General features: G+C 41.0%; 1 protein-coding gene across 1 annotated transcript in view; it reads right to left on the bottom strand.

Moving 5' to 3' along the window:
• Positions 1-608: 608 nt before the first annotated feature.
• FBXO36 (F-box protein 36) overlaps positions 609-20,291 on the bottom strand; it is a 107,378-nt gene continuing 87,695 nt past the window's right edge. The window contains exon 4 of the mRNA XM_078668160.1: positions 609-6,886. Within this exon, the coding sequence (XP_078524286.1) occupies positions 6,686-6,886 (201 nt within the window). The 3' untranslated portion in view covers positions 609-6,685. The remainder of the gene's footprint in view (positions 6,887-20,291) is intronic.

The following is a 20,291-nucleotide window of genomic DNA, read 5'->3' as shown; positions in this document are numbered from 1 at the left end:
TCATTCCTATGGGCTGCAAAGCCCATAGGAATGAATGGAGCATTACCGGTCGGTATTTACCGAATCGGTAAATACAGATATTTACCGATTCGGTAAATGGAACATCTGGATGTTCCTACATACCACCCTTCTTATTTACCGATTCTTAATTACCGAATCGGTATGATTCGGTAATTAAAAATCGGTAAATGATTCCTACCTACATCTGGCCCACAATGTCATAGTCCCTCACACTGAAAAAAACGACTGTGTGCTGCGCGTGAAAGAGCAAAATGCTATCACTCACAGTGAAGTTAGCCAGTGGCTGAAGCAGACTAACCCTTTGCCCCATGTTGTATGGATGGAAGAAAAATATGAATGACACAACACACCAAAGGATGAAGAGGGCTGTTGAAAGCCCCTGTAAGCAAGAATATAGCATGCATAATTTCAGTGAAATCAAAAGGTCTTGGCTAACCCAAAACCTAAAGATCTGACAGCTGTTTTCAGGAGAGACATGGTTTTCATTTAAATGAAGAATCACATTTAAAATGATCAGATTACAACTGTGCCCCTATCTAGCCACTCTTCCCTTCCTTTGCGACAGATCTTAAGAAAATTAAGACACCTTGACATTACAGTATGTTTTATTTTCACAGAAATGTGCTGTCCAAATGAAAAAACAAAACAAAAGGATACATATGTAAATAAATCACACACATACAATGTTATATTCTTGGAATAATATGGTATTATATATTTAAAAAAGGAAAACTTAAAGATATACAGGCAAAATAAGAGGAAAATTGGCAAATCAACATTTGTGAAATTAAATATTGTTTTTTGAAGCACAAGTGTTAAGGAAGTATTGTCCAGGTGATATGTACCCTTGTTATTTTCAATTCTAAAATGCAAAACAAAATAGCAATTCATGGACAAGTTTCAGCTTGATGAAAACTGCTCAAGTGGCTGCAATGGCACAATATGCACAGTTACACAGAATGACTGATGGCCGGCATATTCACTTACCATTCAGAACATATAGCACTACCGGATAACTAACATCACACTTAGTTATAAATTCACATGCTAAAGGCACTTTGGGTGTTTTCGTAAACTTTCTTCAGAGTTGACGCCCTTGACTGAGGTCTTGTGTTAGTACTTATAAATAGAATTAAGGATCATAAACCATGTTGCTTAAAACATATTTCAAGCACATTAGAAGGCACGCACAATAGTAAAACACACATTGCTGTAATAAAGAATTCTGTAATGAGCCCACCTATAGCCTCGGATTGAGGTTGTGAATGAACAGATATAAATGTCCCAGTAAGCCACTTTATACAATCTGGCAGCCCATAGAAGCCACATTTTAGGATTCTAGTTACATTTTTCTCATAATCGGAGAAAAGGTATCCTATCCTAAACACAGAAGGTGGATTTTAGGAATACATACATGGAAGTTAATCTGAAGAAGCATTGGAATGGGAAAGGCAGCATTGGCTCCCTTCCATCTCGGACCAGTGCCCTGGGCATCCATGGGCCCCTCTAATGTTTTCATGCCCATGTTATATAACATTGAGATGTTCTGCATTAAGAGCAATCAATTGAGTTCAATGCATCAGAACAGATGGTACTGATGCTCCTACATCCTGTAGGTTTCGTATGCACATGACCAATATTCTATGGCTTGTATAATTAGGTTTTAATGGTGTACACATTTGTAAAATTATTAAATCAAATTCAAATACATTACATAAAAATGTCATTATGATCGACTCATCCTGTATTCACAAACATAACCCTCTGGGTGAGGTCTGTGGGTGTACTACTATTGAGTTTGCAGTTATTGTTTTTTTGTTATCACTTTAGGCACAATATGGCACATCATTTGTTTCCCCACTTTTCTTGTGTAGGTTTAAGACAATCCATATTGTTTAACCTGTTAACAGTTTCTTGCACTGGTGGTTAGGGAAGCTGATAATTTTATAAATTGACCTATTTCATTCTGTGTTGTTTGGATTTGAATGACCCGTAATCCTTTACTTTCTCAATACTAAAAAAAAACTCATTCTTCATCACTGCCAAAATGATATGTTTTATTTGTGGGTACAATTCAATAGATACACACTATGGTCCTCGGTATGACCAGCCGGGTTAATTGTGATATAAGCAGTAACTGCTGTTATTCCACACATAGTCATTATTTATTTTGTGATAGACACTAGCTTGTTAAACCTGCTGATGTTTATCAAAGGGAAAAATGGCCAGTATGTATTGGAACAAGTAGATTTTGGTGCAGTAAGTATCAAAATCTGCACGATACTCCCTCAAAAACTCACAATTAAGTGGTAGTCCTCGCAACTGATAAATTCTGAAGCAGTGGAGTCAGAACTGATAAGTGTGATAGATATCACACTAAGTACTGGGCCACTCATATTGTGGGCCCTACGTAGTTAGAATGAGTCAACACCTATCTGCTATAAACATACCCATCAATCACAGAAAAAAAATGATATTAAGAACACAGAGTTCACGTTACAAAAAAAGATTTCCCTAAGAAATAACCTGTCAAGTCTAGAAGTAGTTATGAAAAAGATAGGCAAGTTACACTACATATTTCCACAACAGGGCAGTTGGTTTGTATCCCTATCCTGTTGTCCTTGTAATGGCTCTAGGCTGCAAACCTGTCAGCATTTTGTGTTTCTTTGTAGATCCTCTACTATTCCTAGAATTCAATTTTTCCATCTTATTTTCCATTCACACGACTGTAGCTCAGCCAAACAAAGCCTTAAACTCTTGCAGTGCTTGCCAACTGAATTTGTTCGTCACACTGTTATTAGCTTTATTTGTTCCTCTATTAGGATTAGAAAAGACAAATGACAGTGACAAGCCACTTGCTTTGAAACTGTTTGAATGTATTCTATTACATTGTTTGCATTTTAATTGTTTTAAACTGTATGATTATGTGCTGTTCCTCTTTTATGGTCTCTTGGCCAAATAACATTTATTGAACTGAACCCTACATATTATTAAAGTTTTCCATTATTCTGTCACATATGTTCACTTTCTAAAATGGTCTCAAGCCACTATCAATGGCAGGTTTGATTCCAGAAGTTTCTATTACAGAATATCATATTCATCACTATTTGTTTCAAGACATAGAAGATGTCTGATATGGAGCTGACATTGAACAATATAGGTGCCATTTTCCTTACCAAAGCAAGCAAGATAGGTCCATTCTGCCTAATGAAAGCTAATTTACAGATTTAAGAGCATCCTTTTTAATTTTATAAACTATTTTTTTGTTTTTCCACTGGAGGCAGAAAACATCAAGGAAGTTTGTGTCTTGATCTACAGAAACAGTTAGAAGCATTCATGAGTGCGAAAACATAGGCTATAGAAAACATTTGCTCGGAAGCAAATGTGAAGCTGTGCAGGGTGTTTTCGAGATGCTTTACTTATCTACAGGACGTGCTTCAGGGGACAGAGTTTGCATGAGACCAACCACACAATATTTGCATATGTCTGAATTCTAATTGTTTCCAGATATATGATCGAGCGGCTGAAGAGGCACATTGGAATTTCATACGTTCTGCAAATTTCTATACAAGCTCAAGTAACATGTTAACTGATTCCCCCCATAAGTCAGTACTCTGTATTCAATTTCATACTATGGTCACAGCATTTCAAAGTATAAAAACAGAGCACATAAACACAGAGGTGTAAGGAGGTAGTAATAATACTCCTTTGTGATTTAAGAACAGTGTGACTATTACGTGGGGACACCAGAAATTGGGCTTTGTTGTAAAAAGGATGAAATGTGTAGTCTTAAAACATTTTAATGTTGTCAGGTTAATGCACGTCTTTAGCTGTATGCCTTAAATGTTTCCAAATTCAAATTTAAATGTGGCAGGTACTGAAGTAGTGCTCAAACCGGAGTACTGCTTGTAGTTCAAGAAATAAAGGAACTATTCAATTAAGTGAACAACTACTCTTCTCCCACATTTATAAAGGAAAGATTGTCCATCTTTTTTATGCCACACATGGTCCATTTAGGTTTCGCTTGTGGCAATAAAGGTAAATAAATGATTTGCCATCTTTAAGGCATGCCATTGGTTCATGGAGAATGCAAGCAATCAGCACAGTAACATTTCACTTGATTTATATATTGCACCCATACACAACCTTGAAGTTGAAGGAAATGGTTCTCTGTCAGAGAGCTGATAAAGATTTCAAATTGTAGGGGTGATATTGGAAGCCTTAGCAACCACTCTTGCCGCTGTATTCTGGAAGACCTGAAAGTGGTGAATCGATTTTCTGAGGAACCAGCTAAAAAGTCAGCTTCAATAGCCTTTGCCACCAGTTCCATTTTGAAATAACAGCAAACCTCCTCAGGAATATCAGACAATAGTGGGAGAACCAGGTAATTCACAAAATCTCACATTCCTAAAGAGACTAGCATAAACACCCCCTAGCATCTTCACCTGATGTAGGGAAGAGACAGTAGCTGTAAAAAAACATAGGACAGAACTTTCGTGTTATTTGTCCAGAATGTATTTGCAAATGATAGGAAAATAAAAGTGAACATGCATTTTTAATTAACAGTGACGTTTTTAGTTGAAATCTTTGGCCAACTTAGGGAGGAAAGCAGGATGGGCCCAATGAAAAACAGAATAAGGTCTTATTCTTACTTTATAACAAAACTCATAATTCACTTATGTGTGGGTCATACATATAGTAGGATGTGGCTACTTTCACTAGTTAGTGGCATGGATAGGGCATTACTTCAAAAGACGTAGCAAACTTTCTCATGGACAAATAATGAAAATGGAAAACCTGCCTGATGGGTCAAACATATTTAGCTGTCTGATAGCCACATATTAAATTAAGAGGAACAATCTATAGATTGTTTTTGTATTTGGGTACTGTCTCAACTACTGAAGAGAATCTATTTCCTCAAAAAGGGTTCAACGTCTTCTGTGATGGCAACTTTCGAGATGCACTCCATCACACGGACTGTCCTCTATGATTTTTGAAGTCCACAGGTGAGAAAACAAGGAGTTTTTTTAATATGGCCTGTATTATTTCAGGAAGGCCACCCTTGATCTCTTCCTCTAAATCATGGCATCCCAGTACGACTATAACATCTTTAAGAGTCTCAGTGAATTCTCTTCTTTTTGATTGTATACTTAACTGGCTAGGCATTTAGCCTTGATCAAAAACTGGAGGCTATAATGACTATAAAAGCAAAGTAATATTTCAGTCGTGGACGTACTCTAGTACTCTGGAAAATCATATGTGTCTGTAACGTTCTTATAGTAGAATGACATTTTGGAGTTAACGACTACGTTCCACCAGTCAGATTTGATTTTGTCTTCATACCTGACTAATTAATCCAAAAACATAAGAGGTACAGCTACCCATGTTTTCTTTCTACTACATTTCTGCCATTCTGTTACTTATATTGGGATACTTTTTATCAAAATGCTATCAAAACTCTAAGGCAAACACCTTGGAATAAGAAAGAAAGAGGAAATAACCCACTGAAACTTAAAATCCATAGAAGGAGGACAATGGATTCCCTCAATATGAAAAATACACCCCATTAAGATAGCACTGTAGAAATTGGCACACATTTTGAGTTACCTCAATCAATTAATTGAAGGAGAATTCCAACTTAATTTGTATTTGAATCCAGGAAGTCCTTTCAGAAACTACACTTGGACTACTTATTCACACTTTTGTGGTCAAGTAAAGATTAAAAACACTTTGAAAGTACTTCTTCAAACCACTGCACCCTCTCCAGCAACCCCATTCCTCATGGCACACTCTGAAAATTAAGTTGCATGGCTCTTTAATCTCAATGTATCCATTTGCCTCTTTTGTCATAATGGATAGAGGAATCATGATGCTAACCGGGTTAAGAGCCATACAGTGTAATTTTTAGGAACTATTACAGCTGTGGCTGCACTGAACCCAAGCACTTGTAAAAACATTTTGGGCCTGAATGGCACCTAATGAAATGGAATTGGAAGCGCTGTAAAGTCAGTGAAAAGGGATTCCTGAATTTAAAAAAACAGTTATGCTACAGTTCTCATCACTGAGTTACACCAAGAATTGCAAAAAATATCATATATCTTACAATGCTTATGAAAACATGAAAGATGTTATTATTGAAGTATATTGACATTGTTTTAAATCAAAATATAACAATGTACAAAAATGTAAAACGTTAATAGTTGAAAAATAAACAATCTGTTGTGTTTTACTGGTGTGCACATGTTTTTGCCAATTGTAATAATTTAAATTATTGACAAAACTGGGTGGAACATCAGCTGCCATAAAGAGCAGATTTGCAAGATTTTAATCAAAAAGGAAGGTGAGAGATAATTTTATATTATCATTTTTAAGAATAGCTGCCCAAGCAATTTATGGGTTTCACAGACTTCATTTAGAAAAATACGTTTGATAAGTGGAAGTTTTAAGTTAGTGATGTTTAAGATAATAATTGAATACATGAGTGACAGTACCAGTTGAAATGAAATCTGAGCGGGTTAGAATAACACAAGTGGTATTATAAGAGGTATTTAGTGCATTTTTTCAAGGAGTGAAGAAGAAAAAACAAATTGAAAAAACAGAACTCTGATCAAACACATTCAAACTGCGTGAACGTTGTCTATAATCAATGAATGGAAGTATTGATTTAAAACAACAGTTTTGGCATGTCTTCGTTGGAATCGCCACGGTTCTGCCTCCTTCTGCGGAGCTGCATTTGTAACTGAAGTTTGTTTGTGAAGAAGATTTGCTTCCAGCCCCGCTCTTTTGCCAGTCCTCTCATTGCAGGGGTAATGGTATCACACAGACTCTCAACAATTTTCTCCCAAAGCTGCTCAGAATTGCATATCTAGGATGACAGAGAGAATTTGTTAAAATGCAAAAACACACCCTCAACAAACTTCAAGCTTAAACTACTATATTAATTTTTCCATGCTAGCGTGTGTGTCTGTGTGAGAAAGAGAGAGTGGGAGAGAATGTGAATATATATATCATGATTCTTAGTACGAGGGGTTAAGGGGCTCATTTACAGTTTAGTGGTGGGAGAGCCCTGCTGAAGATCAGTGGGGTTAACACAAAGCGTGCGGTTCCCCTGTCCCATTTAGAGATGGGGACCCACAGATTGTGCACAAGTGGAGCCTTTACTGGTCCACAGTCACTAATGGCAGCCAAATCGTTACAGGGTACATTTTGGCAATATTTTGACTTTGCAAAAAAAAACTTGTCCACAACTATTCCCAATTCTACCCAGTACCATCCTCTGCTCCAGTAACGAATCACGTCAATTTTGGTGTCACAGTTTGGTTCCAAATTAATGAGACTATGTGATTTTAGTACTGAACGTAGCAAAAATGGCAGTGCAATAATGAAGCATGACTTCAGGACTAGCTCATGTCCAGTACTTTTACTTTAAAGAGAAAGAGCTGCTTTTAAAAAAATCACTGCCACATGCATTACTGTTGTTTTTTTGCAGTCAGTTATGAGCATATGGGTAGCAATGGCACCCGTGTAAGTATTTGTATTGCATTGCTCATTTGCATAGACTCACATTGGCAAAAGATTACGGGGCACATAGGGGACATGATCAAAAGCCGTCCGACAACAACTGAAAACCTTTTGTTTGCGCTGAGTGGGATGGATGCAAGAGAACAGTGGCAGCTGTGGCTGAAAACAGGTGCACTACTTCATTATTCCCTAATGCCCAAACAGCTTGTGCTGTCCTGTAATGGCTGCAATGACAACATCAAAATATGCCGCTCTAAAATCCATACCCTTTTAAGTGCAGAGCAAGAGACAATAAAGAATCAGGGCCTCAGAGGGAAATAAAAACCTCGGTAAAAAAATGATTTGGCCCACAATCATGAAGGGATAACGGGCCGAGTCACTGTAATATAGCATCATTCATGTATACATTAATCACTGATACATGACTAAGAAAGGTAAAGAGAGGATTAGTTATGAGATTGCCACTTTTAAATAAATTAGGTGTAAAAGAGAAAAATGACCATTTCAGTACAATAAACACTTAGGAAGAGAAGGTTTTGACATATTTTAAGTAGAAGAATTGATAAACAAAGTCAAATGAATACGAAGAGGCTGTATATTAAATAGTCTGGAATTTCATGGGCTACTCTACGCTTTCATCAGTAGAACTTCATGCTCTCCTTTACCTGCGTTAATTTCAGGGAGGGAGCAATACATTAACAACCTGCAAATTGTTTAATGGGAGTGTGAAACAAGATTTTAGGAATTAAGAGTTAATTGTCAGAATCATAAAAAATTGTCATTAGATGTTAAAAAAAGAAAAAGGTAACTATTTCTAGTAATAGTTTATTATCAAGGTACTCTTTACTGAATACAAAAATATAGAATATCTCTGCTCCTGTGCGAGATGTCAGGAAAATTTTCAAAGTGTTGTGTAGTTTCCACTAATCAGTAGGAACTGCACGTTTGTGGATGACAAACTTTGGGATGGTGCCCAACTGATTCTGTGCACCCCAGCAGGATGTGTTGATTCTTGTACCAGCTAACTCACAGTGCCACCATACGTCCCCCTAAAACGTAGACAGGAAGCAAACACTGTTGGCAACCACTTAACATGACATCTCTCTTCCCTCAGGAACCATTGTGACAGACCTAGAACCTTTCGCTCATAGACTTGTGCTCTTGTTTGCTCAGAGAAAATATACAAAGAATATACAAAGGGACATTTTCAATATTTATTGAACCAAAATGATTTTTGTACAGAATATATATGCAGCAATGATCAATAGAGAGAAGCAGATGAAAATTATAATAAGCATCAGGAAAGTGAACAGAACGAAGAGTTGCACCATTGAAACAACGCATATATGCAAGCATATAAAATAATATAGCGATCTGGCATACTCCTACTATGCACACCCTAACCTATAGGTCTAGGGTGTATGTGTGTGTTCTGCCAAGAAACCACCAGGCTGAATGATCCAACTCCATTATCTGATGGGTAAGAATGTAGGAACCAGTCTTGGTCACAAACTGGACACCCCTCATGGAGATGTTAGTCAGCTGCTGGGTGAAAGCTTCAGCATGTATGGACCTATCGAAGTCAGCAAAGTGCCTTCTCTGTACCCAGAAACATGTTTATTTATGTAAAAAGGTATCCTTGCCTTGGGCCGTGATTGTGATCAGGCTGCCATTGTTTGTATTCTTTCAAATATCTTTATTTACGCCCATATGGCGACACAGCTACACATTTGCATAACATACTTGCAGCCTTTGTACATAATGCAAAGGCAATATGATAGAGTTCCTGCAAAGATGTTTCACGTAAGCAAGGTCAGTGCTTCCAGGAAATAAACCCAAAGTGTCACAAATACAAATGTGGGTCAAAAGACGATGTGGAAAGTGAAGGCAACTTTAGGAATGAGCCGTGTATGTGTAAAAATGGCAAAGTTTCCTACTAGGCCTGACTGGGACACATGACACCCACTCTTAGGACACAAGTCGACGAAAAGATATCTAAAGCTAAAAAAATCCTCTTACTAAAAATGCACCAGCATATGTAAAGGAATTTGTTAAAAATGTAACATTAAAATGATAAAAAGTGCTTAAACAAAAGCATGGAGAAAGCCAATATGCCTTAAAAATATAAAAGTCATACAATGTAGAGCAATTTAAAATAAATTTGGAAGGTAAAAACCAGGACAAATTAAAAGTTCCAGTATGTTTATGTGTTCTGAATGATAAAAGAAACATTTATGTTCTCAGTGTCTGCAGACGATGATCCCAAAGGCACAGCTTGGAGCAGGTATGTTCCCATCCAACCCCCACAGCAGCCATGGCAGGAGCGAAAACAGTCAATTGGTGTTCCAGTGAGACAGAGACGATCCAAACCACTAGGCGCAGGGGCAACCCAGGGAGGCTCGTACAATGCGTCCAGGAGTAATAGAATCCTCAAGGGACAGCTACACAAATGGGCCTTCAGCAGGTCCATCAGAAAGTGTATGTCCCAAGGTTCAACCAATTACGACCCCAAGCACAGGGCCAGGGCACACTTGTATGTGCACAGGAGACAGTGGAACACAGGCTGTACGCAAGGAAGCCACGCAGGCCAGAATGATAGGAACTAATACTCACCCAATTCCGAAACAAAGGTGCGCTAAAGCAACGTACCATAAGTTAACGGCACAATAGGACATGAGGCAGTGCCAGCTCCATTTGATTTTGAAATGGGATATCGATTGTGGAACAAAAATATTAAAAGCAATATCCCTCCAATCAGTAGCAGGACCAGCACAACACCTCCAAAGATACTTCAGAGGACAGAGTGGATAAGAGATGGAATAACTCTAAACACCGTCTGTAAGGTGCTGATCAACCCGGAGCCTATGGTTCTGAAACCCCCCATTATTCAAGTCATACTAGACATGTTAAAAATATAATGTACCAGCTCCCCAAAGTGTTGTGGGAAGTTGGTGTGGAGTACCGCCTGTATCACTGAGAGCCACCTGAAGATCAAACGTCTATTTTGCCAAAGTTAAGGCCACATCCTTTCAGTTTGCTCAGGGCATCAAAAAGCATGCTGGTGAAATTAATCGAACGCCATATCATATCCCCCCTATCTGTACAGTCAGGTGGAAACAGGACTTGTGTACAAGTAACAAGGGAAGACACTGTCACCACATAGGCAACGCCTGGTTTCATCCCACAGGAACCTTGAATCTTCAACATCAGGTAACTTCCATTTAAGAGTAATCTGAAAGTCAGACATATCACAGTCGCCCGAGAACCTTTCTAGTATCTCATTATAGACGGCATAAAGAAAGCATTTTTAATGTGGTTTTCGGGGACCCATTAAAAAGCTGTGTAGTTCCAGGTCATCAGATAAAACGGTCAATCGCTTTTGCACTTGAGACAGTGTTGAGGTCTTTAGCCAATCAAGGCACAACTTCCCAACACTGGAGGTTGTTATCACACCTGAATGTTCAGTCTGCAGATATCGCATGTCGGGACTATTTGCTGTAAATCCCTTGCTGTTACGCAAGAATCGAGCCTGACATCCGTTTGCGACTAATCGCCAGACTAGCCTTCCCTTCAAATTGGGGTCTGATGAATTATGCATACTCTTATGCAGCAAGCTATCTATGGTATCCTTATTGTAGGGTGTTAACTGATGCAAGTTCTCAAATTATGTAAGAGTGGGAACCTGTAGTGTTTTCAAAGTTTCTATCTTGGCGAGTCCAAGACACATGATCTGTTGCACAGTTTTATTCAGGAAAATCATTTGTTTTAGTATTAAACAGGCACTAAATAAAGCCTCAGTTCCCTGAACATGCCAATCCTTAGTCCCCCAGATAGATTTCACATCTATTGTGTCCTTCCAAAAGTTAAAACCTTGAAAAGAGAGCTGGGAAAATAAAAAAGCAGAGTAAATCAGTTAAGTGTCTGTTAACATAATTTTAGAAAGAGGCTGGGTCAAAGGTGTCATACCCAGAAAAAGAATAAACTTCACTGCAAATGATTTTGAGCTACCCCTTGGGGGTGTAGCGCAGTGTTCCCGTAGTGTAAAGTTGAAAACCTCACAAGGAATACAAGCTTTGTGTAGGAAATGATGTCTGCAATATCGAAAACAAAACATTTCATCAAAGTTAGCTGGACCATCACATAACTCATCAGAAGGAAACACAGTTGAATGTTCTAGATCTTCTAGCATTTCATACACTGCATCAATGGCCCAATCATCAGAAACCTTACTAGGGGTGATAATGTCATTTAAAGACATTTTAAACAAATGTGGAATTCGTAAAAGTTCAGTGGGACCATACACATCAAATAATACCTTATCCCATACAATCCCATCCGAAACTGGAACAGCTGAAATGTTCACAAGGAACAAGTCTTTCTGTTCGCAGTGAGATGATGCATGTGGTTTCAGAAACAAGTCTACCATGTGTACTGCAGGCGTTCTGGGATAAAATGTCAGTTCAGAAGCAGAAAGAACACTGCCACAAAACCAATCCAAAGGACCAGGAAAAGTAATGCAATTGCAATCAAAAGGTGTAACCATGGAGTTACAAAGTATGTTCTTTTCAGCCAAAGATAGAAAACACACACCTTCAGTTCAAATGGCAGGGCCGGTGGGGGCAGTGGTTGCTCCAATGTGTCGGAGGAGAAGTCATCAAAGTTGATGAAGTAACCTGAAGCTGTCCTGTCTATTCTTGGCAGCTCAGCAGATTGTGGTTTTTTTACCTTGTTTTGATTTCGGAATATACAACCATCAGCACACATTTTAATCACACGGAAACAATCATGCACAATTGATTTCAAATCAAGATACAGTTTGTGGAGTTAACCACCCTTCCTGGATTTACAATGCCTCAGGGACTATCCGGGGTTCGACTCAAAATGACATCATGGAGTACATTTGAAAATGCTAGATGCTGATAAGGTAAACAATTAACAATAAAATACAAATCAGATAAAACATAACAATTAAAACCTAGGCAGCAAGTGGCAGAGGCAATGTATCAGACATATCCTTAAGAAACATGGACTGGCGCAACATATATAAGTGTCCATCCAGCTCCTCCCTCTTGGAATTGACATAGTACACTAGGTTATAGGTTTAGGAGGCCACGCAATGAGGCATCTCCACTTATCCAGGGCCATCGGATGACCTAGATTTATCGAGATTCCTACTACTACCGTCATGCTTTCACGAAGACCATCGCCCCCTTTGGGGGGGGGGGATCTTCCAACCACGGAGCCTGCCCTACCCTAAACCACAGAGGTCAACCAGGCATTCTCACCACACACCTCTGCCCATTCCCCTCAACCGGCGCTAATTAATCGGACAGGGTGTCAGGCATCGTCTGCGGCTGTGCCCCAGAGTTCTCCATCTGAGACAGGACATCTGTGTCCCTGCCTGGTTGCCCGGCTGTCTGCAGTTTCTCCAGCAGGACCCCCCCAAATCTCCAGATCGCGGTCAGCATTCTTATCAGTGCGAACCAGGTATAAATGTGCCTCCTCTGCTACTCCCCATTTGCACATATCTGCTCTCCATTTTCTCAGCCTAGGTGGGGCAGGGTGCATCCAATGAATAGCAATACAGTGTTTAGCTAGAACCAGTCCCAGTAGCGTAAATCTGTACTGCATTCGGGTCCCAGGTTTGGGAACCGGTAGAACCCAGAGGAAACACTGCTTGACCATTGCCTTGACCTGAATTCCCGTAGCCTTCTGCATCCTCTCCAATACCCCTGACTAATAGACTCGGAGCCGAGTACATTCCCACGACCTATGGACAAAAGTTGCGGGCTCGACACCACAGCGGGGACTTATCGGCGAATAGAATACATATGCTGAATTAAACCGTGCCAACCGGTGTGGGGACAGGTATGTATGGTGCAGGTAGTGGAATTGCATGAGTTTAGAGCAAGTATTGCTGGCCACCTCTCGAACCTGTGCAAATGCTCGCTTCCATTCTCCCTCAGTAAGAGGCAACAGTAGGTCTGCTGACCACCTGTCCTGGAGAAACGTTGACACAACGGTCCGCCTTAAGAGCTCCGTACAGGTGAGAAATCAGCCCCCTGAAGGAGCCTGAGTCGAGGATCAACGAGAAGGTATGATAATCTACAGGTTCGGGGAAGGAGGTCCAAAGTTTGTGGGTAGCGCATTATATTTTTGAGTATTACAAAAATTGTCCCTCTGGTATTTGAAAGCATTCCCTTGCGTCGGCCAAGGAGAGGAAGCTCCCGGTGAGGGATAGGCCACCCACCGCAAGCACCGTCGACGCATCCTTTCAAGTCCATCACTGACTGTATATGGTGAAAGCTATGGAGCCACTGCAATGGAAGCGTCCATGCGTATGGAGCCCTACACAAGACCAGAGTGACTGAGCGATAATCTAAGAGAGTCCAGGAACCTCTCATAAAACAGCTCGGGAGATTAGCACCCGTCGACCCCCCACCCCGGTCCCCAATCTGCTAAGAGAACCTTCTCCATATTTGGACCCTACGCGCACCATTATGCTGCATATTGGAGGAGACCAGCGAGATAATAAAGGCACAGGTCACATAGGCCCAGTCCCCTCAGATCCATATCCAATTTCAGAATCTCTTATTTTACCCTGCTACGTTTCCCAGCCCACACCAAAGAGATAAGGAGACTGTTGAGGGCATCAAAGGTAGTTCTGGTAATTAAGCAAAAGGAGATTTGGGGGACAGTGGCAGCAGGACCATCCGGGCCAGAGCCACATGACCCATATTAGATGGGGGAGGCGATTCCAGAAGCTAATGGAGGACTTCAGATCCGAAAGTACCACTCTCATATTCAAGGTGAATTGTGCCTCAGCCGAGTGTGCTACCTGGAGCCCCAGGTAACCGAAATGGTCTCATTCCCATCTGAACTCCAGCAGAGAGAGGGAGGACAGCGATCTCCTTCCTGACCAGTGTCGCCAGTGGAAACATAACCCACATCTGGTTATTGACCTTCAGTCCCGACACCATGCCGAATGCGGACAAGACGTCCAAGAGAGTAGGCAACACTTCCTCGGGTAAGTCAAATAAAGCAATGTATAGTCTATGTATAGGGACATGACATGAGCGCGGCTGTCCACAATGACACCCCAACAACCCATGTTTCGTCGCAGTTGGATCACCAATGGCTTCAACACCAGTGTAAAAAGGAGTGGGAACAATGGGCATGCCTGTCTCGTGCCCTGTTCTATAAAGAGAATGCCGGAGATCACACCACCACTTAGAACCCTAGCAGTCGGCTGACAGTAGAAAAGATGTATCCAGGAGATAAAGTTTCGGCCAAGGCCCATTCGTGCCAGAACATTTCATAGGCAGTCCCATCGAAGGCCCTTGTATCCTAAGTGAAGGTGCAGCTTGAATGTCAATGGTCTCTGTGGTGTGCGGAACATGAGATAACCGTTGCAAGTTGGTATGCGTTCCCCAACCTGGCATAAACCTGCGTTGGTCCCGATGGACCACATGGGTCACTACTCTACCCAGTCGTATTGCCAATACTTAAGCCAATATCCTACTGTCGCCACCAAGCATAGATATGGGCCGATAGGAGCCAGGCATATGAGGGTCTTTACCTGGTTTGAGGAGCATCACAATTCCCACCTGCTTGGCCTCCTGCGGGGTCTTCAGCAAATGAGGAAGCAAAAGGTCTGCGTAGGCCTTTAAATATTCCACTGTTAGACTATCTGGGCCTGTAGACTTACTGCAAGCCATGTTAACCACTGCTTCCTTCAGGTTTTCCAGGCACATTTCTTCCCTTTGACCATCAGGATGGCCCACCGTGAGGCAGGGCAGCTCAAGGTCATCTAGGAAATGCCCCATGCCTGCAGAGTCTACTCGCAAATCCTCTCAATACACTGTCCACAAGTGAGAGTGCAGTAGGGAACGGATGTCATACTGTGTAGAAGCGGGGTTTCCATCTGTCTGCTGAAGCATGGGAATGATCAGGGGCACTCACGTTTAGGTAGCCATGCCAAAAGCGACCTGATTTGTCCCCCTCACTGTGAAGTAACTGGTGATATTCACAGCAGACTAGGCAGTCTAGCATGTCCCATATTTCTCCCACCCTATGTTGGGCGCGCAGTAGTGCCTCCCCCTTTCGCCTCCCCAATGGGCTATTCTCCCTGTAATGCAGCCAGGTATCAGGGCCCTAATCTCTTAATCCACAGGAGCAGAATGATGCCCATTCCCAATAACCCTCTCCAATTTCCATGTCAGCCAATTATATCTAGAGTGACAGAGGAACTCAAAGGGGGGAAAGGGGATGGGGATAGAGAAGAGGCAGCCAAGCCTTCCTTCTGGTTCCACTCCATTTCTTCTGGAACTTAACCTCTCACTGTATTTTATCTTCAGAGGGTTTGTCTTGGAAATGGATCGAAGAACTGTAGAAAATGCATGCAACAACCTTCACTCTATTATTTTCTATACCATCACGTTTTAATACAATTTAACTAATTATAAATGAACTACTTTTCATGCGAACATGTTTACATACCCAAAATAGGCTTGACCAATGTCTCTCTTCTTTTTTTTCAGTCTACTTAATAATGTTTTTCCTAGTAGAGAGTTGCTGCTTCAAAAGGTGCTTTATTGATATAATTTTTTATATGTAACTATTTGTAGTCTTACTCAAGCTTCTAAATGGGAATCTACAGTATTTAATACTGTAGATTCCCATGTAATAGCTGATTGGAAGCATGCGATGATACATCCTCTTCTAAAAAAGGCAGGGGCCGATCCTGAGCAACCTTCAAACTACCGGCCTATCTCTTTATTACCTGTGTTTTCAAAAATTCGCGAAAAACATGTGCATCAATATCTAGCTGAATTTGTAACTACTCAAAATTTACTGCCTACCTATCAATCAGGCTTTAGAGCCGCTTTTTCGACAGAAACCACTTTGTTAGGAGTTACAGAAAATATACGTTGCCAATTGGATAAGGGAGAGACAGTGGCGCTTATCCTATTGGATTTAAGTGCTGCTTTCGACATCGTATCTCACACTGTATTAATAAACACTCTCTATTCCCTGGGCATCCGCAATTCAGCACTCAATTGGCTCATCTCCTTTCTGACCGAGCACACGTTCCAGGTTTTCTCTCGGACAGCCTACTCAGACACGCATGTTTTTGCTCATGGTGTTACACAGGGCTCTATACTTAGTCCTTTATTGTTTAATCTTTACATGAGTCCTTTAGCCAAAGTGGTAGAAAGTTCCGGGCTGGTGATGTATTCCTATGCTGACGATTCCCAGCATATTTTCTCACTTTCTTCCAAGAACACAAATGCTTCCTCTTCACTTAAAGTAGGTTTAACTAAAATAGCATCATGGATGCAAGAAAACTTTCTCAAGTTAAATGGAGAAAAAAACGAAATAATTATTTTCGGAAAAAATAAAAATTTGTGGGGCCCACAACATTGGCCTCCCGAAATGGGTGCTTTTCCCTCCCCAGTTTGTCAGGCACGCAATTTGGGCATTATAAATCGACGAGTCCCTCAAAATGCACCTCAAGCAGTAAAAACCTCTGCTACGTGTTTTGCCATTCTTAAATGGCTAAAAAAGATCTGTTGGATGTTACCTGACCCCACTAAGAAAACCATAATCAATGCCTTGATTACTTCAAGGATTGACTACGGCAATGTGCTCTATCTGGGTTCAAATAAAGCCACTACACGTAAACTGCAGGTGATACAAAATTCAGCAGCTAGATTGCTATGTAAGACCCCCAGGACCTCTTCCACCTCCCAACATCTTCGGGATCTTCATTGGCTCATGGCTGATAACCAAGTCAAATTTAAAACACTCTGCTTCATGCATAAAATTAAGGCTGGAAGGGCTCCGAAGTATCTTCAATCTCTTGTCTGCCCTTATTTACCCTCTCGTCTTCTCTACTCCTCCACGCTAAAGAAGTTTGTCATTCCTAAAATCAAGCTTTCTCAGATGGGCGGAAGATCTTTTTCTTACTTAGGGCCCTCACTGTGGAATTCTTTGCCTTTTTCATTACGAAACGAGACAGACTACATCAAATTCCGTAAAGCTTTAAAAACATGGCTATTTAACATCTAGATACCCACCTTTGCTTGACTCTCTTTACGCTACTCCGTAAAACTGCGCCGGGAAACCCTTGTTGGGTAGCTGCAGCGCACTATAAGTTTAAATAATAATAATAATAATAATACTATTAATATTTTTCTCTTTTTGTTTTTAGGGTGTGAAGCGGCGGTTGCGGGAAAGGAAAACGGATGCAAGACCCAAGATGGCTGGAATCGGTAAGTATTGTCTTTTCTTTCTGCTTTTATGCCTTAAAGGTTGTTAAATAACAATAAGCCTAACATTTCTTCTATAACTATTTACACTCTTCTATTATGCTGTGCCCATCTGAAGTATTGTAGTAAGGCTTGTAGGTCCATTGTCGACATTTGTTGAGTTAGCATGAGTTTCGTTGCCATGAGGCTGCTTTTGCGCACAACACTGCATGCATATATTTCGCAAGACTCTGTTTGTGCTCCTTTCACATGAGAACTGTCTACCTTGCAAGTTTGTTGCTGTGCTCTGAGTTTTAGTCTGCACACGATGTTCAAGGTTAAACAACAAAGCCCCTTGTTATTCTGTTCTGATCAGTCCCTCGCATTTAGACATAACATGCTATACACAGCTGCACTTCTGGAAATCATGTACTTTAATATTGCACCCGCAACCTGTTTTTGATACACTTGGAGACACCTTTCCGGCAAGAAGAGCTGTGCTTGTCCTGCGATGGGAACATTGCATCTAGGCTGTGAGGTATGGGGTCTGCTGCTGACAAAGCCCAGATGTCTTCCTTTTTTATAATAACCTATCTCTTGTCACAGGGAGGGTGGTCAGGTCATATAGTCCTTTTTCACTGTTTTATAACATGTTATCCCAGTTTGTATTCTATGGTATTGTAACAATGCTGACTATATTGTGTTTATGCATTTTGCTGCTAGTATTGGCTCATGTACTGCACCACAGAGCGCGTTAGTTGAAATAAACATTTTAAACTATACAGTGTCTCTGATTACTCGCGTTGTGGACAGGTATGAGTGTGTAAGCGAAAGAGTGTCTGGCTCCCGGGATTCCCAAGATAGAGTGCGTGTTCTGGGTTGCCTAATCATTGGTAGCTCCGCTGTAGACAGAGAATAAATGAGACACTACAGCTAGTAGGTTTGGGAGTTTGGGTACGGATGTGGTAGGTCGGTACACCACCTATTCACTGAGGTCCTGTTTTCCTGTGCATAGTTCTGTATATGTGCAGAATCCCTACAACAGTATCTGTAATCTTTAGCGCTGGAAAATACTTCACCGGGGGAAATAAACGAGGAGTCTACACTCACTTCTAGTCCTGACTCTAAAAATGCAACCCCATAAATGACATGCACAAAAATCGGGACACTAAACTCCTCAAGTGACCCCTCGCAGCTTACTGTTGAGAATTGGCCACATAGAGTGTTTGATCAGATCAATAGAGACAAACCTTTTGTCTCGTCGGCCAGCAAGGGGCAAGAGAAATGCAGTTGTACCTTTAACAGCCAGGACAGGCATTGGCGCTCTATAGGACGGCCCATGGTCTTTCTTGTCCACAATCTTTTCTCTAATCAGATTCCCAACCTTTGGGATCCAGCCTGGTCTTGCTGGATCTACCTCACTTCTCCAGTGGCGGTGCATTTTACTTGGACGTTGCTTTGTTCACCCTGGAAATTATTCTGTTTCTGTAAAACAGCCAAACGTTCATTGATGTCAAATAGTGTTTCCTCCACCACTGTGCTGGCATTGTCGAGGTCTGGGACCCACTTCTTAACCCCAAACAGGATCTCATAAGGAGTCCGACCACCCAGGTATTTTCTTGGCATGTTATTTAAAGCCCTCTACACCCCATATACGTGATGGACTTAACTGCGACCTGATCCTAAGATCCTCGCTGTCAAAGACTGCTATAAGTCGCGTCTTTTCTTCTCCACAACTGTGTTTCCCTCAGGATGGTATGGAGATGAAAACCACAGGGTCACACCCAAACTTCCCATGGCCTCTTTGTAAGCTCCAGAGCTAAACACCGGACCCTGGTCAGAATGTAATATGCCAACTGTGTACGTCCCAATGAAGATTTGCAGATCATTTATAACAGTTTGGGCGTCGGCGGATCACTAAACTAGACCCAAATGAATTGAGAGCAGGAATCTACTGTCACCAAGATATACTTACTAGCCCCATCTGATGATATGGGCCAGCAATGGTCCAAGTAAACACAAGCCAATGGCTTGTTTGAAATCATTAGAGGTGTCTGTGGTGGACGTACCACCATGGAACCCTTCATGTACCCGCGCTCTTTCACAGAACACCAGGTTTGTAGTATTTACACGTGTGTGCAGGTGTTTGGAAACTATCCCATCAGCGTGAATGGAACTTTAACTTTCTGTATGTTCTTGTGTTCAATGTGTGCTTGGAAAGTCTAGCTGAGTTAAATGGTAGAATTGTTTTACTCATTCTGCATAGTCTGGAATGCTTGTTCTGCCAAAATTTTGAAATCCTAATATGCATTGTAGTTTTTTTAGACTCATTGGAGGTTGAAGCAGAGCACATTTTCTTTCACTTGACAACTTCCATCCCACAAATAGGACACTGAAGTGGGTGATTTCTTTAAAAAAAAAAATGAAATCTGAAGCCCATGTGAGCAAACCCCAGGACTATGCGGTCCACTCTAGTCAAAGGCACCATGAGATCATTGT

Source organism: Lissotriton helveticus, chromosome 11, assembly GCF_964261635.1.
Source record: "Lissotriton helveticus chromosome 11, aLisHel1.1, whole genome shotgun sequence".
Classification (NCBI taxonomy): domain Eukaryota; kingdom Metazoa; phylum Chordata; class Amphibia; order Caudata; family Salamandridae; genus Lissotriton; species Lissotriton helveticus.
The sequence above is the reverse complement of the archived record's forward strand: the minus strand, read 5'-3'. Positions and strand labels throughout refer to the sequence as shown.